Raw genomic sequence first — 18,524 nt, 5'->3', positions numbered from 1 at the left:
ATCTTACTATGTCTATGCATTTTAAAACCACACAGTATAAACCCTTGAACTTTAAGGGCCTTATTCACCGATGTACTCAAACTGCTATGCATTGTTCTGGCATGGAAATACACTTACGGTTGTGCCTCTTTTGCATGAGCCAGTTTTGCACTTGCGCCTTATTCACCGCCACTTACCCACTGGCACATGCTGTGTGCTCTTTTCTGTTCCCTATAATCCGCCAGGGTCATGCTCCATACACACAACTCATTGTCCTTTCTTGTTCATGGTTTCCACACTCCAAGAATGTAACTAGTGAATTATAAGGTCAGCCATCTGTTACCTGACTCCCTGTGATCTGTAAAAGACATTTTGAAGATGGCCTGCAACAAAACTGCTTAAAGTATTTGAGGTCAGTGGAAAATATGACCCCTAATGCACTTACTCCCACTGACCCAGCTGAGCTGTAGGCTCTACCAGCCATAGGAATGACCTAGGCTCTGAAGCATGTGCTACAGAGTCATGGAATCATAGAACAGTTTGTTTTGGAAAGGACCTTAAAGAGAATCTAGCTCCAACTCCCTTGCCATGGGGGGTTTCTTTACCTAGGCCGAAAAGAAGAAAATAGCTCTCAGTGCTGCCACAGGGATTATTTAAAGGTGGTAAAGAGAGGCCTAAATCCGCCTGTGAAAACTGGTAATGCATCTGTCGCACAAACCCGTTTCTTCAGGGACCAGAGCAACCACCACAACCTGTCTGTCGTAGAGCATTGGCACTGTCGGTCACGGTACAGCCAGGCCCCCTCCCTGCACTTACAGGCCATGGGCCACTGCCCACCACAACCTCACGGGAGTCCTGTAACAGGTTTAGAGATTCCCGCCGGGTATCAGCGAACCAGGGGGCTCTATCCCGCAGTCTCTTCAGGGCACCGGCAGCCTCCCTCCCAGTCCCCTCGGGTTCCCTCCGGCCACCTGTAGCTTCGCGATCGCCAGCAGGCCCCACAACCCCGCCCGGGAATGGCTGCCCCAAGCTCAAAGCGGGGCGGAACGGGCCGGCGGCGCCTCAACGACCGCCCCTTCCCTATCCCTGTGGAGAAAAGAGCGGGGCTGCACCTCACCCACACCGAGCAGCCACGCCCGGCGCCCCTGGTCCCGCGTTTCCCCTTTATTTCACCCGTTTTTCGGGTTAACCCCGGGCGGCCGCGCCGGACTCCGGCGGCTGCGCTCCCCGGAAGCGGTAATGCTCAGCCGGTGATACAGGAAGCGGATGAGCTCGTCCGCCTTCCCCTCCGGAGCGGAGCGGCGCTGCGGGAACGCGGGGAAGGGGGTGGGGGGAGGCGGGGGGGGGGGCACCAGCAGGCCGCGAGGCGGAGTGGCCCGTCCCAGCCCCCCCCCAGCACAGGGGGAGCTGCGGCGGCGTTTCCATGGCGCCGGGCGGGCGTGGGAGCCGGGGCTGAGGACCCCGCCTGCTCATGGACCCCGCCGCGGCGGCGGCCGCCGAGGAGGAGGGCAGGGAGAAGCCGCCGGTGATCTACACCATGGAGAACAAGCCCATCGTTACCTGTGAGTGCGCCCCGCACCACTAGACAGGGGTTAACAGTCACAGCCTTGGGGGTGGAGGCAGCAATGGTTCTCCGGAGCAGTGCGGGGTGGCCCTGGCCGGTGCCCCTCTCTGGGCCCGGGTGGAAGGCGGCCCGGGGCGGTGTCCGGCCACGGGCGGGCCCGCAGGGGCTGTGCAGGTGGCTGGCACGGCGGGGAGGCGGCAGCTGGGCGAGGCTGGGAGCGGCCGTGTTGGAGGGGTGCCGGCACTCGGGGCTGAGGGACACGGAGCCTGCAAGGGACTCTGATGTCCGGTTTTGCCTCTTTACCGATAGTGTACCCCCCACCCCCTTTAATGGCAGTGGAGTGTACCCCCCACCCCCTTTAATGGCAGTGGATAAACTTGGTTTTCTGTCACTGTGTTTCGGGGCTATAGTAGAGAGCAAAACGGAATGACATGCTTACAGGTGCTTAAGGGAAGAGATTCAAATGTGACAATAAATCTTAAACCCCAAACTTCTTGCCAGTGAGCTTTTTGTAGTTTTGATCTGGGTTGGAGAAGTCACGAGGAGTAAGATATCCTCTGTGGTGAGGAGAAATTCCCAATGATGAATTCCTACTGACATTATAATTTAATCTTTACTGTGCTTTAGTTTCATTGCTGAGACGGTTTATTTAACAAACCGGATTGTGTGTTTCCAGTGGTGACTTATTTCTTTTAGGTGTCAGAGGCAGGCAGCTGGGATGTGTGCATGCTGGTCCTGGTGTAAAATATGAGCTCCTTACACGTATGGAGAGTTGATTGCACACAAAGTCCACTTAAGCAGGTGAACTAGCCTGGACATGAGGTAGCATTTCTTTACCAAGAGGCTGTTTAGACACTAGAACAGGATTCCTAGAGAGGTGGTCGATGCACCAAGCTTGTCAGTGTTGAAGAGGGATTTGGAGAATGCCGTTAACACCATACTTTAGCTTTCGGACAGCCCTGAATTGGACAGGCAGTTGGATGAGATGATCGCTGTAGGTTCTTTCCAACTGAAATAGTCTGTTCTATTCTAAGTACATCTATAATGTTCTCAATAAAGAAGTAAGGTGAATGAGATCAGTGTAGAGAATTCTACTTTGTTTTTTAACAAAAAGCATCCCATGACTGCTCATTCTTAGTCAGAAGTATCTCTGTCGATGACATAACAAACTGTATTTGCACTTTATCACTAAAATGCTGGGAATGCTTTATGGGCCTGTGAAATAGAAACTGTTACACAGGTGTGTGTTGTCTTACACTGAAGTCAGCAATTTTTGAGGATTAAGGTCTTAGACTGAGTTGATATTTAGAAAATATATCTAACTAACCTTGTAACTATGTAGTTATGGAACTTGATGTGTTTATGTATTTTCTCCAGGCTATTTTATAAATGTGCTTTTAAAAGTCTTCCTTAGACTTTTTCTTTTTTTTATACAGTTCACAAACTGAAGTCAGTGATATTTGTATTGAATCTTCTGTACTCACCTACTCCAAGACTTTTGAAATCCATTTCACTACAGATTAAAAGTCAGAAAAATATACATATTGGAAACATCTAGAGGATATTGTTGCCTTCCTTGTTGTTATGCTACTGTTCAGGCTGTGGTGGCCTGCTTTTTAGATTTGCTGACTCTATCCTGTGTTCAGAATTGGAGAGTCTCTGTGTGTAGGGTGGTGGTGGTGGTGCGTGTCAGTCCTTACTGTTCTGTATCATTTGAATGAGGAGCGTATGTTTCAGTCTGTTGAAGTACATGCAGTTTTACCTCAGGCTTGCTTTTTTCTTGATAAATGCAGAAAACAACTGTGGTATCTTTATGCAAGGAAATTTTGAAAATTGTGAACATTAAATTTCATCAGATTTCAGTCAAGCCCAATTATCTGATACTGAAAATAATATTTCATACAGTGAGTGTAATTCATGGTTGCAAAATGTTTCGGACTTATCACTGTACAATATGGTAGCAGCATATTTACAAATGAGATATGAGATGAACCTTGTGTACTGGTTGTATGCATTGCACCTGTACTGAAGGAATAATTTCTGGTGCTGTGAACAAGCATAACAGTAGTATATTTACTAGAATGGCTTGATCTGAGATAAACTAATTCAGGAAATAAGGCAAAAGTGCTCAGAGATGACCTCTCTGGTAAATGTAGTAAGGGCAACTTGCTACCATTTTTAAACTGTAACATTTGCTTTAATGGGGAATGCGTTTTGCTTTAGCAGTTTTAGTTTCCTTTTTTTTCTGTTCAGAGAAGTGAAGCACTTAAGAAACCCTAGTATTTCGAACAAATGCATTCAACAAAAATCACTTACTTTAAGGAAAGCTCTTCTAAGTATTACATTGCCAGTGATTTATGAGGAGGTGAAGCTTGGTCTTCCAGGGAAAGAATCGTTGGCTTGGTATTGGTCTGCTGGAATACACATTCAAAGTCATGATATTAGAAGCTGTTCAACAAATACAGTTTATCTTTCGTTTAGTGGTTCTGATTTCAGACAGTTGGAGATGTCTGGGATAACTGCCCCACCTAGCAGGTGCACATGAGGGGAAAACAGATCTGCAAGGGGGTGCCTAGTTTTTGATTATATGAAGGAAGAGTGAAGGTTAAGTGACTCTGTGTCTCGGAACATAAGGATTTCCTTTTTGCCGCAAGATTTAGATTAATTTCTGTCAGGTAAATATTTGTGTTGTGAAATACTCCTGTTAACTCTTAGGGTTTATTCTTAATGAGGGAGAACCCAAGAGAGAGTTTTGTTTGGAATAAAACTTACTTTGAACACTGTGCATACCAGAGATGTTTTGTAAACAAATGACTTGAAATAAACTTGACAGTATTCTGAAAGGAATGCTTTTCTGGTAAAGACAATTATGCTTTCAGATTTGTGAGTTAGTCTGTATTGTAGCAGTAGTTATTTTCTATTTTGGTATAACCCTGAATTCAGCACTCTCTATGTAGGTACAGACTTTGGCCTATGGAATAAAAATGGTAGATACTATGTAGCTTGTATATTTGATGCCAATTGCAAATACAGTTTTTGTCACTACTCTTCTCATGTTGGTACTGCAACTTAATTGTCCTCATGATTTTTATGTAGATGCATTAGCCTTGTATTTATGGTATTTGTATTACTGGCAAAGCCATACAGTTTTAACAGAGTTTAGGTTAATAGTTTTCTGAGCTGAATTCTATCTAACCAAAAACTTCTAGAGACATTTTCTCTAGGCAAACAGACAACTGTATGTTGTAAGTGTGGAAAAAATCATGTATTCACAGAAAGATGGTTTTCCTGTATGTTTTTTCCCTTTTCTCAAGGTGGCAGCATCCCATGTAGTATTAAATAATTTTTGTTAATTAGGACTGACCGCCATGATGATTCCTTTCCAAATTAGTTTGAATGGTGTCTTAGGCAGTTGGTCTTACATAGTCATGAGTAGCAGCAGCATATTCTTGTTAGGGTTAAACCTTTATTTTACATATTTAGTAGTGGAGCAGTAAGTAAAGATGTAAAGTTTTAGAAAAAAGATTTTCATCTGCAGGCTACCAGTGAATTAGCTAAGATTTTTATATAGCAATTAAGCTGTCTTGTGTTTTGAACTTAGACCTCTTTTGAACATGAGTCTGGATTGAGGGGGGGAAGGAGAAACATTTAAAAGAAACAAATACAATACACCCACCAGCATTCCAAAACTTCAGATAGATCCACGTATAATAGGCTAGGGAATGATGAAAAAGGTTCATAGCAGAAATTTTTACCAGTGCAAACAGAAGCGTGATTAGAAAGGTTAGAAGTTACTGGTGTTTGGGGTCACAAACAAAACAAAAACACACCAAAATGTAGTTTTAGCACTGAGCTTTTTTTAAAGGTATTTGGAGCCTTTTATCTCAGTTGACTGGGTTTGTCATTGGTATCAAAGGAAAATATTTCTCTGCTTTAGTCAGCTGGCCTCAGGAGTTTTCTTTTTCACTGCCTGCCTAGTTAGTGAGTTATAATGCAGTGACAAAGCCTGTAAGTTTTCAGGGAGTTTGGAAACTGTTCGAAAAAAAAAAAATCAGTTCTTGGGGATTTTAGCATTTTTTAGGCAGGCATCAAACAACAGCAGCAACAAGAAGTCAGTATTTTATGATTCTTTTGTATCAAACAGCTACTGCAAAGAGTACATGTTTCTCTTGGGAGTCTTTGTAAGGTGGTCATTCTGGTTCTCATATCGTTCCTGAATGAATTATCAAGTGTCCCAGACGGGTAAAGGAGGATGGCTGCATTGACTTGATCTACCAGAATGTCAGGGAGAAAGACAAAGAGGAAGGAAACATAGAATTGTTTGGGTTGGAAGGGATCTTACTAGTTCCAACCCACCTGCCATGGGCAGGGACACCTTCCACTAGACCAGGTTGCTCATAGCCCTGTCCAACCTGGCCTAGAGCACTTGCAGGGATGAAGCAGCCACAGCTTCTCTGGGCAACCTATTCCAGTGTCTCATGACCCTCACAGTGAAGAATTTCTGCCTTAGATCTAATCTAAATCTACCTTCTTTCAGTTTAAAGCCATTATCTCTTGTCCTATCATTACATACCCTTGTAAAAAGTCCCTCTCCAGATATCTTGTAGCCCTGTTTAGGTACTGGAAGGCTGCTATGAGGTCTCCCCAGAGACTTCTCCAGGCTGAACAACCCCAGCTCTTTTAGCCTGTCTTCATAGGTCCATCTGTAAAATCCATGTCTCCACAGTTTAGAGACAAAGATGTTGTGCAGGACAATGTCAAATGCTTTACACAGGTTTGGTTGTGAGGATATCAGTTGCTCTTCCCTTATCCACCAGTGCTGTCATCCTGTTGTAGAAGGCCACCAAATTTGTCAGACACAATTTGCACTTATGAAGCCATGTTGGCTGTCACCAGTCACCTCCTTAGTTTCCATGTGCCTTAGCATAATTTCCAGGAGGATCTGCTCCATGATCTTGCTGGGCACTGAGGTGAGATTGACTGGCCTGTAGTTCCCTGGGTCTTCCTTTTTTCTCTTTTTACAAATGGGGAAGTAGGGGGAAAGGGAAAATGTAGGACCAATAGCATAAATTTTTTAAAATTAGTAGTTTGAACATTTGTGTGGTCTTCTGGAGCCGTACTTTCTAGGATGCACAGTCACCTCTGCATTAATCTACAACTTAAATGAGATATGTTTTGGCATTAGATGCCAGCTTCAGTTCTTGCGTAATGTAGTTTTCAGAATTTCTCCCCAGGTTTAGGTTTAAGCCTATGAGGTGCTCTATAGAAATGCAGCCTGTCCTTGAACAAAAGAGGTGGATAGTTTTTACTTCTTTTACATGGTGGGATTTTACAGCCAGGTTCACAATCAAGACTCATTTGAGTAAGTTTTGTTTCTCTTTCACTTGACCTGGCCATCTTAGTATTTTGGATGTCAATTTGGTAGATATCAAGTCTTTGAAGGTCATAGAATTGTTTTTAACCTGGCCTGTCTGATTTAGGCTTATCATAAAACCCTCTTTAAGGTTCTATTGCATTCCTTGCATTTGATTTCTGAACAGCTACCTGTTTGTCTGAATTTGTTTGCCAAATGTTTCGATAAGTGGCAAAGGACATACCTTCTGAACTTTATAATGTGGAAAGAAAGGAAATGTGCTCTCTCATTTCTTGCTTTTCTCCAGAAGTCTTTCTTTTTAATGTATATAATTTGAACACTACCACTTTCTGTTATTTTCTGGAATAGCAGGGTGCTTGAACATTATCATTTTTTAGTTCCTCTGTATTCTGGAGTAGCCCTTTTTACTTGAAATGTTGAATTCTGAAACCTTTTTTTTGCATACATTGGAGAAGTGGTGAATGCTTCATCCCTGGCAGTGTTCAAGGCCAGGTTGGACAGAGCCCTGAGTGCCATGGTCTAGGGTGAGGCATCCCTGCCCATTAAGTTGGAAGTTAATGATCTTAAGGTCCTTTACAACCCTAACTATTCTATAATTATATGACTTTTAGGTACAGTACAGAAAGTGCACTTTGCTATGCTCCCAAGGTAAAATACAGGGTTCATTCTTTCAGTCAGGCTCCAAGCTTTATGAGTTACCATTCTATTGTGGTGCTCATGTTGCTAAATCGCTAAGCCATGTTTCACTCTCTATGGACAGTAATGAGTTTCAAATCAATAGACTGTTTTCTGTGGCCTAGCTTATAGAGAGCTTGTTATATCAAGTTATAACGTAACTTGATATAAGACAGCATTAACAGTATGGTTAACACTTGCTGCAATATTCGTTTTAGACTTTGTTTATAGTCTTAATAAGATTTGGCATGCTACACTTAGTTCACACCGCAGGATGAAAGTGAAGAGTCAAGAGCAAACTGCTTTCTGGAGACTTAAGGCTAAAGCACTAATAGTAGACTGGGGTTTTGTTTGTATTTTGTTTTTTTAACTATTCTAGAAAATTGTATCATAGAATAGTAGCTATTGTGGTCAGACATCAGAAGAGCTGGTTTTGCTTGTTCTGACAGACTATCAGACTTTTAAGGTTGGTATTTTAATGATGTGGTGGTAGAATTATGCTAGTGGCTAGTAATCAAATAACACATATCGGAAAATTGGGAAAAAGTGAGTGGACTAGAAAAGGGTTTCCAAGATAAACTAAAGCATGCTAAGCTACTGTGGAGGTAATGCCAGGCTGTGTGCCAGGAGATGAGACTGCATGGTGGAAGGGAGACGAAAGGGTGTTAGGTGCTTCTCCAGCCATAGCTCCCTGAAGATCTTTCTGTTCAGGTTGGGCTGTACAATGCCAGATTGTAAACAGAAAACAGGTGGAAAACTGTGAGGAAATAGCAGAATTGTCTATATGCCTCTTAAAGTCTTAAGTGGAAAATGATCCTGGGGAAGGGTGGGGTGGAGGGAGGAGGGGAAAGAGTAGAATCTCCACAGGAGGAAATAAAGGGCTTAGAATTAAATTGCAGTCTTCAATAGAAAGAGAGTACAGCCAGTGAATGATGTGGCAGTAAGGAAGAAGTGCAGGGAAGGGAGCAATAGCTGTAGTATGTCAGGGCAACATGTGGATGAGACATTTAATAAGTGATACCATTAAACTAGTGTGGGCTAGCTCATTCTCCCAGATTTACAGAGTGCACATGACATAACAGATTTTAGAATTATGATCAAATGCAGTGGTAAGTATGTTTTTGACCTTACTCCCTTCTCATTTGGATATGTCTGTTTGCCACATGTCAGATGCCTAGCCTTTGCCAGTACGGTTGACTGGTCCATTTGTGTTCGAGCATGTCTGACAAAGTACCTTACTCCAGAGTTTACTATCTCTTTGCTCAAAGATGCTGGTAACCATCAGAAGCTGGAAGAACTTACTTTTAAGCCTGTGTTTTCCTTGTCCTCTCTGTAGCCAAAGGAAAAGAACAGAATTTAAGAATTAATGTTAATAGGCTACTGATAATACATTTTTCCATATGGCAGACCTTACATTTTGTTCCATTTTGTATACAAGTAGCTACTACAGTGGTGTTGCATTTAATGTAGTTGTTCAAAGCCCAAGTGATGAAAGCTAAACCACAGATGTGTGATTCTGTATGGTGCCAGCTCCAGGAGACCCGCACCATGTTAGCAGACCTGATTTTTCTGAAGGCAGCAAGAACATGGTGGTCAGGGAGCTGCTTCATATTAACAGCAGCCCCATAATGATGGGAAGAGAGGAATCAAACCCAGTAAAGCACAGAACTACGCTAATGCTAATTTTCTCATGGCAGTCCCAGCTACAGAAGGGATGTGAACCACTCTAAATAGTTGTCAGGCTAAATTCTTGAGGGTTTTAATACATGTTGTTTAACCAATGACTCTGGCTAAGGAGTTGCTTGTTTAGTTAGAGTTGGACCAGCTGTTTGAATGATACTCTCTTTGGTATATGGATTATGTATCTGTGTGGAAAATTGTAATATGAAGCTGTAGCAGTCTATGTGGTATGTGCCTTGTCAAAGTGTTGTATTAGATTGTGGGAGCATGAGACTTAAGTCTAGTTCAGCGCTAGACTCCAGTTTCCATATAGCAAAGTTACATCTTTTTATTGAAACAACGAATATTAATAGTATATCTTATTAATCTCTTTTCTATAATTTGCACAGGATGATAGATTCATGTTTCTCGCTTTTAGGTGCTGGAGATCAGAATTTATTTACTTCCTTATATCCTACACTTTCACAGCAGCTTCCTAGAGAACCCATGGAATGGAGGAGGTAAATTTGCATTTTATTCTGTGATGTTATTTCATTGTGTGTTTTTAGACTTGGGTATGTATTCGCTGAGCTCTGAGAAGCTCTTAAAGCAACCGACTAGAGGAAAAGAGAACTTGGGTAAGCAAGGTAAATGTTGTGCACATCAGGATGATCATTTCCACACTTCAGCTATAGGGAACTTCACCTAAAAAAAAAAAGATAGTAATGCTGTGTTTCTCTTTTCGCTTGTGTGTTTTTTGGGTTTGTCTTGGTGTATGCTTTGATGTGCTTTGGCAGCTTTGTTCTGAGAGTGATAAGCTTTCCTCTTAATGATGATATAGGTGGAACTTACCTGAAACTAGATATGCTTTCCTGCAGAAAGTTTGGTATGGCCACTGTTTTCTGATTGGAAAAAAAAAATGGTAGATTTTCTTATTTGGAATTTTCTACTTGTAATGGTCCTGGAGATGCAGGAAGTCTTTTAGTGAAAGCTGAAAAGCTTCTAGCTCTTGTTCTTGCAGAAAGGAGCATCTTTCTCATTGCATGTGATACTAAACTTTAGTTAACTAAAACTAAACTGCAATAAGGGTAGTTTGTGCTAAAGTGTTTCAGTTTATTCCTCATTCTCAAAATACATGTTCATTTTTGTCTTCTGCTATGTACGTGTCATCTGTTAATTTCAGTTTTTAAACTTTGTAGGTCTTATGGCCGTGCTCCGAAGATGATTCATCTAGAATCTAACTTTGTTCAGTTTAAAGAGGAGCTACTACCCAAAGAGGGAAATAAGGCTCTTCTGACTTTTCCCTTTCTTCATATTTATTGGACAGAATGTTGTGTGAGTATTAAGAAAACACCATGAAAAACTGAGTACTCAGATTGAAAAATGAAATGGTTTTGATTTTCTGCTTGTGTTCTCTGGTACTTTTCATTTGATTTTTGTGCTTGTTAGAACAATTAAGTCTGCACTGCATAAACATGAATACCCAATAGTATTGGAACCAAAACTTGGTCAGCTTGAGTACTTTTTGCAGCATTTCTTTGCAATGTTCTTTGACACTAAGAGGATAGGCCTTTGAATAACCTGTTTTCAGTACTTTGTCGTGACAAAACCCAGGATCTAACTGTTACTGCAGAAGCACAGCACGCTTGTTTCTTAATACAAAAATGGCCAGGTTATTTTAGTTATGATTTATTCATGAGTTTTAATTGTAAGATAAGTATTTTTTCTTTACTGCATCTTTGATATGTGTCAGTTACTAGTATATATCAGCAGTCTAAACTGGGCAAGATTTGGAATTTCTTAATCCTGTTTATCTACAGTTCACTGATTTTGCTTGGTCTTTTGTTACAAATTAGTTATCCAGTTGACAGAGAAAGGTGACATCTGATCTGTGACCAATCAAAAGGTATCCAAAAAAAGCCTTAAACGTTGTCTGAATTGATCTGTTAAAAACCAACCCAGAAGCCAGAAAAGTACCAAATGATGCTTTTGGGGTTTTTAAAATTTTATTTTTATGAAAAAGCTTTTAAACAGATTAAGATCTGAGCAGTGTTAGAAGGCACAAATATCACACTTCTGTTACTATGTGAGAATAAAACAGTTCAGTTTCGTAGTTAGAAACATGGTTTTGTTGTAAAGTTCAAGAATGTGTAAAATAATAAATTATTATTGAAAGAATGATAGGAGACCAAATGCTAAGATGTATTTACTGTTAAACAAAATACTAGAAATAAATTAAATTCAAAGACCAAACCCTTACTATACTTTCTTATTTGATTTCTTTCAGTAAGTGAACTTAATCGCTATTAATTCTGTTTGATGTGTCTTTTTGTTTGTGCTCTGTTGGAAAAAAAAAGTCGCCTTTTGAAATTGTTGAGAATATCTGTTTGATTTGATGATTCACTATTTCTCATCCCAGGACACGGAAGTGTACAAAACTACAGTCAAGGATGACATCACCAAGTGGCAGAATGTTCTCAAAGCTCACAACTCGTTGGACTGGCTAATTGTAGTAGTTGAGAGTGATGCCAAGAAAAAGAACAAAACAAATATCCTTCCCCGAACCTCTATAGTAGATAAAATAAGAAACGACTTCTGTAACAAACAAAGTGACAGGTAAGCTTTCTTATACTTGCAAATATTTTAACCTTTTGACTGGTGTGATAATTTAAAAACTTTCTATGTAACAGGTTCCTTATTCGTTTAAGGATTTTTCTTTGATGTCCAGCATTCTAACTGCTGGTACTGTAAGACCTGTACTTTGAAGAAGACTGACACAAATGATAAAGGGAGAAGTTTTATTTTCAGTTCTTCCTGGATTTGCAGTGGCTTTGAAAGTGTTTTAAAAAACTTTCAAGTATCTCTTCATGGCTAAGAGAGGTTTAAGAGGAACAGTGTGGTAGTAATGAGGTTTTAGAACTTGAGGGGATTTTGTTTGCTTAGGTGCTTGCAAAAACATTAGCAGAATAACAGGTAACAGGAGTGAGGTGAGCGGGGAATATGAAGCCAATAAAATAATAAGGAAAAATAATAATGAATATATGAAACTGTTTCTGCTTTTAGTAAGGTCAATATAAGACACAAATGCTAATTTGAAACCAACTTTAATATATGCTCTCTTCCTTATTTTGAAACAGTTCACTGAGTCTATTATATACTACATTTTTTTATTTTAGCCTTAAGAGTTAACTTCAAACAGGATAAACATTTGAAATTGAAAAGAGTAGATGGCAGCACTCATGGTGTGAGCTGATGGTGATTGGCAGGTCAGCATGTTAAAAGATCCTGTGCATTGGCAGCACTTTCTTTGTACTTAGTGTTTGATATATTACAGGATTACTTGGGCAAATGCTTGGAACAACTCTGATTCAGTTTGGTTTTGGTTTCTAACTGATTGATTGTCTTGGTTTAATCATTTTGCCTCAAGATAAGATGACTTTTCTAAACACAAATGGTGTTTTGTTTGGATGAGAGATTTTCCTGCCTTTAGAGGTACTGGTTGCTTTTTGAATGTTACTAAAAAAATTGTGATAGAAAAAATTGAGGAAAGAAGTTGGTCTAAAAAAGGCTGATTTATTTGTGGATTAATGTGACTTGTTTATTTCTTTTCTGAGAAAAGCAGAATATAGCATATAGGATGTGTAAAACCAAATTGACATACTGTAAGAATATATTATGGAGGATTATGTCAGGTGATTTTAGAAAAACTGACGATACGTGATCTAATGGATCTTGATTTGTATCTTGCATAATCCTTGCCAGGAGTAACTATAATTACTGTTCTGCTGGTTTGTATTGCTAAGCACACTTTTTTCTTGGATAGCTACAGCATTACTTATGTTTAAGTAATCAGAATAATGTATCTGTCATTTGCTTAAAAAAACCAAACAAAAAAGTAAAGCTTGATATATTATTTTGTGGAAAACACATAACAAAATCAAAATCCCAACATACTGCCCCCAAAGAAACAAACATAACCCTCAACTTTGGTGTTTTCCTCAGTGTTGAATGAAAACCTAAATTGTGTTCAGTCTCAATCTGTTAAGTATGCACAATATTCAGCTGTGCATTTATATATGAACCTTGTTTTTATCCATCTCCTTTTCAGATGTGTGGTACTTTCTGACCCTTTGAAAGACTCTTCCCGTTCTCAGGAATCTTGGAATGCCTTCCTGACCAAACTCAGGACGTTGCTTCTCATGTCTTTTACCAAAAATTTAGGCAAGTTTGAAGATGACATGAGAACTTTGAGAGAGAAAAGGACTGAGCCAGGGTGGAGCTTCTGCGAGTATTTCATGGTCCAGGTAAGATTCTCTTTTTATTGAGAAGAGTACTTGAGTCCTAATTATAATAAAGGCTTTGTTGTTGTTGTAGTTGGTTTTCTGGTACTTTGAATGTTCTGCTCATTCTTTGCGGGTTGGGGCAGGAAATATGAAGACTTGTGCAAAAGCAGCATTCTTAGATCTTGTTCGCAGCAGGTTTGTGTTACATTGTCATACAGTGCTATTACAAAAGCAGAATCAAAGTTTTATGGACCTCCACTGAAGCAAAAAAAAATTGCATCTAGAAAGGGTTTTAGTAGTTGCTCTTGAATTTTTTATAATTGTCCCAGTACTGTGCCTGCAGTACCTATACTGATACTGCAATTGATGCATTCACAGTGTAAACAGAGGAGGAAAAAATATTATGGGAGATGAGTCTTCAGTTTCTGGGTTTTGGTTGTTTTGTTGGTTTCTTTTGTTTTTTTTTTTTGAAACATCAACTTTTTAATTGATGTATGAACAATATCTTGTAGTGGGTCTGGATTCACATCAGAATTTACTGGCAAAGCTGTATGACTTAATCTTCTTTTGTGGACCTCCCTGTGTTAAGAAGAAATGGTACATCTGCTACAATGGCAGGTTTCCCTACATGTATGAATATTGCAAGGGGAAGAATATTTGGAAAAATAATTCCCAGAGCTCTCTATATGGATGGGGGCAGGCTGTAATACCAGACATGACTAATATCAGTAATGTGATCCTTTTATTGCTTGTGTGTCAAAAGGAAGAACTGGCCTTCGTCTTTGAGATGCTGCAGCAATTTGAAGATGCACTAGTACAGTATGATGAACTGGATGCCTTGTTTTCTCAGTATGTTGTCAACTTTGGGGCTGGTGGTAAGTGTCCTCAAGTGTTAATAAATGTTAAATAAGTGTTAATAAATGTTAAGTGTATTAATTGCTTCAATATGCTTCTGCTAAACAACGCAGTGCTTTGGGTACCTTATGTGTACATGGGAGAAAAAGATGGCACATTGTAGTGAAGATGCGCGAAGCAGTTTGTGCTCTTGTTTTATGCTGTATGCAACCTCAAGTGTACATCAGTTATTCTCTCATTAAGTTTTGTTTTTCATCTGACGCGTAGAAGCAATTTTAAATGAAAAGCTGTGTTTTGCTCTTACTAGGTGATAGTTACAAAGGGAGACCTGAAACTCTGTAATTACTTAAGTATTGATCTGACTGAGATACAGTTATTCTTTTCCCAGCTCACTGTTAAATCACTCAATAAAGAGCTTCCAGAAGAAATGTGCTCAGTTTTGCCTGAAATTACATGAGACATTTGCTATTCACTGCAAAACTAAATAGAAGTATGTGTTTAATCTGCACTACAGAAGGTTTAACTTTTTTCCAAGAAAAAATACTGTGCAAAAAGTATCAAATAACTTTAAATTGTTTTAATGAGCTAAAGCACATGATGTTACGTAACAGCTTTAATCAGGTATGTGTTATGAATCTGGTAAAAATACAGTGCAGGAGTAATTGCAGTGACATGTATTTGTCCTGACTGAACCTGATGCTATACCTGAAAGTGGGGTTTCATCTGTTCATGATGGCTGAGTAAGAAATACTTAAGTAGATAAAGCTTATTTGTTTTAAACTTCAGGTAGGCTTAATTGCTATATCACAAACTGATGCCACTAGGCTAATAACAAATATGCAACGCAACATGCTATGGGATTTCAGCCTGCTGAAGTTCAGTTATCTGTTTAACTGTGGAAGTTTTGCTGGTTTTTGTTTTTTTGTTCTGTTTTTGAAGTTAAGACATTAAGTCATTTATCCATATGATAAACTTTAGAAAGAATAAGCCAGTTTACAGCCTCTGGAGGGCAGGAAGAAGAGGCTTTAGTAGAAAGCAGTGGTTGATTCTTGGACATTAACTTTATTTACTTAGATGGTGCAAACTGGCTGACATTTTTTTGCCAGCCAGTGCGGAGCTGGAATGGTTTAATACTGCGAAAACCGATAGACATGGAGAAGAGAGAACTCATTCAGAATCAAGAAGCCACTCTACTGGACTTGCGTAGTTACCTGTTTTCTCGCCAGTGCACGTTATTAATCTTCCTGCAGAGGCCGTGGGAGGTTTCCCAGCGAGCTTTGGAGCTTCTTCACAACTGTGTGCAAGAACTCAAACTATTAGAAGTGAGTCAGTGTAATATATTTCATTATATGAACGATTTTATTCAATGATGATCTAACAAGATTTTTGAAGTTTAGATATTGGCGACCAGAATATAGTAAACACTGTGAGTTATCAAAATGATGCCTTAATAAAAGATTGTAAGACTGCTACCATTGAATGCTTCATCATGAGGATGTCTTTGGAAACAAATTTGGAAACAGACCTTTGTTTAGTTAAAGTATTCTAGTCTCCACCTGGAAAGTTGATTTCTTAAGCTGGTAGGTAATTTGTCTGCTTTTTCCTGGATTATTACCAGTCTCTTGAACTATAGTTCCCATCATTTAAATCTGAAGCAGTGTTGTACTGAAGAATATAAGGCAGAGTGGTTAGTATGCTGATATACAGGCTAGAAGTCTGTAACAAAAAGCAGTTCTGAATTATAAACAGTACCCGCAGTAGGGCTTCTTACTGCCATATGAATTGGATGCTGCTTTGATCGCCTTTTTTGGTTCTTTGTGATTCTTTTATGTGCCTAGTAATGCTCTTTGGTGTTACGCATGTATCTCTGCCTATCTCATCCAGTGACAGAAGAAAGAGATAGAAACAAGTGATAGCTCTCAAAGGTTTTCATCATGTTGCATGCCTCCATGCTTTGCCCCTCTTCCTTCCATACTTTATTTTCTGCTGGTGTTTTTTAGTCCTCTGAGGAGGCTTTTATCAGGGATGTTGCACACTGATCACCCTCCATGTATGACCACAGATGTCTATGAATTGAAAGACATCTTTAAGAACAGCACAGTGTGCATAAGAATATTTCTGGATTTCACTTTGTGACTCATCCATGTCCTTAATCCTGTGGGTTCTCTGTTAGTTTTATCTCTGCTGTTATAACAGTAGCTCCTAACGTTTGCCTGTCTGGCGCTGTGGTAGTAAGTTCCATCTCTTTATCCATATTTAAAAATGGAGAATCTACTTCAGATGCATTGTTGACACCTTCATGTATTCTAAAACTAACATGTAATTCTCATATATATATATATATTATGGTTTGTGTGTGTGTTTTGTAGCTGTGGGGGTGGGTGTTTTTAGTTTCCAGACTAAATAGATGCAGCCTTCTAAATCTCTGAAGGTGCTTACTGCAGTTCCCCTTTTTGCTCCACCCCAAGTCTGTCCTGTGCCCCCAGTGCTTGGGGCTCTTTCCTGCACTGTTATTTCTGCTGTTTCTGTCTTCATGTGGTGATCCAAACTGAATGCAGGTGTTCAGGCTGTGAGACAGTGACACTTACTTGTGCACAGCATGTAGTTCTCCCTGCTGTGATCCTTTTTCTTAATACAGGCAAATCTCTGGCTTGACACCATTTAGCGGAAATCTAAACTACACTGTTCTCATGACCTTTCTCTTCCTGAAAATTATTTCAGAATCCAGATTTTTATTTTTTGTTTCAAATACATTGGGCTTGTATGTTGAACTTTCACATTAGTCAACTCCCTAGTTCATTATGGGTTTCAAGACTTCCGTAGTCTTTCTAAAAGGAATATTTTTGCTTATGAACGGGATTTTGAGACACCATTATTGTGATTGTATTCCAAATCTTTAGTTATGCTCATCTTTATCTTGATTCGTGATATTTTCTTTATCAAACTCTACTGTCTTTCTTTATCATGTCCTGACTAATAACCCCCTCTTTATAATTTTTTGTGTAGTTGTTTGGTTTTACCTTCATTCTTTAACCTATTGTCCATGACAGATGTCTTATCCTTTCATTAACAAACTTACTCTTGAAACTTAGACTAATTTTTTTTCCCCGTTTTTTTAACCTTCTTAGTGTACTTTAAACTTCAGTCTCAGTTAGATCTGATGTCTTCTTAGGAAAATAGTAGTACATTCACAGAAGTTTTTCCTAACTCTGCTTTCCTTAGGCTTTGTTTCCAAATTTGGGGAATTTTCCCAAGGACTAGTATCTATTAGTCCTCTTTTCATTCTCTTCCATCTTGGTGAATGTATCAAATCTAGTTAATGTAATCACTGGTTAGTTGCTTAGCTGTTCTTGTTTCATGAGCTAATATATATAAAGTATTCAGGAGGTAGTGAGAGTTGGACTGGTGGGGTTTTTTGTGTATTCTTAGAATAAGCTCTTCTAAGAGACTCTGCTATGTTGTATCAATAAAAATATTTTGCTGAAATGTTTTTCTCATCTGACTAATGCTTATTTCCCAGCTAATTCTTTCTGTTCATCTTCAGGTCTCTGTTCCTCCTGGAGCTTTGGACTGTTGGGTATTTTTGAGTTGTTTGGAAGTCTTACAAAGAATAGAAGGCTGCTGTGATAGGGCTCAAATAGATGCAAATGTTTCCCACACAGTTGGCTTATGGAGCTATGCCACTGAGAAGGTAAGCAAATTATGTGTTGTATTTGTGGTATTACAGTTTTGAAGTGGACCGACCATTTGTTTCTGTGGAACAGGTTTTTCACTTTCTATTACAGAATTTGATATGGGGTTCTGTTTCTTGTTCTTCCCATCCTTCTTACGTGTTTCTACGAAAGGTGCGTACCTAAGTTGGAAATGTTCCTCCCATTCATAGTACTTCTTACACAAAGTGTAAAGGACAAAGTTGTAGAATAACAAGTAGCAGTAAGGTGGAACTGAAATTTAGCAGAAAAAAACAAACTTAGCAACTAGTGACGAAATTATGAAGAATTTAACAACAACAACAAAGTTAATGGCCATCCCCATTTTATGTGGTGTAATGTGACAAGCTGAGACCTTTTTTCTTTTGTGGGCTTACGTTGGTGGTTGACTTATTCTAAGAGAATTAACCAAAAGACCAGCACAA

At 39.5% G+C, this 18,524-nt stretch overlaps 1 protein-coding gene across 1 annotated transcript in view; it reads left to right on the top strand.

Annotated features, from left to right (window-relative positions):
• The first annotated feature begins 1,310 nt into the window (after positions 1 to 1,310).
• The window catches only part of TRAPPC10 (trafficking protein particle complex subunit 10), a 43,544-nt gene continuing 26,330 nt past the window's right edge, over positions 1,311 to 18,524 (top strand). Inside the window, exons 1-8 of the mRNA XM_061453455.1 lie at positions 1,311 to 1,541; positions 9,691 to 9,772; positions 10,451 to 10,586; positions 11,671 to 11,867; positions 13,360 to 13,555; positions 14,298 to 14,409; positions 15,464 to 15,711; positions 17,934 to 18,080. Of these exons, the coding sequence (XP_061309439.1) occupies positions 1,451 to 1,541; positions 9,691 to 9,772; positions 10,451 to 10,586; positions 11,671 to 11,867; positions 13,360 to 13,555; positions 14,298 to 14,409; positions 15,464 to 15,711; positions 17,934 to 18,080 (1,209 nt within the window). The 5' untranslated portion in view covers positions 1,311 to 1,450. The remainder of the gene's footprint in view (positions 1,542 to 9,690; positions 9,773 to 10,450; positions 10,587 to 11,670; positions 11,868 to 13,359; positions 13,556 to 14,297; positions 14,410 to 15,463; positions 15,712 to 17,933; positions 18,081 to 18,524) is intronic.

The sequence above is a fragment of the Pezoporus flaviventris genome, unplaced genomic scaffold (genome assembly GCF_033815535.1).
Source record: "Pezoporus flaviventris isolate CSIRO_AGI_PZ_B2104156 unplaced genomic scaffold, CSIRO_AGI_Pfla_v1 ptg000015l, whole genome shotgun sequence".
NCBI lineage: Eukaryota > Metazoa > Chordata > Aves > Psittaciformes > Psittacidae > Pezoporus > Pezoporus flaviventris.
This window is presented reverse-complemented; position numbering and strand designations above follow the sequence as displayed.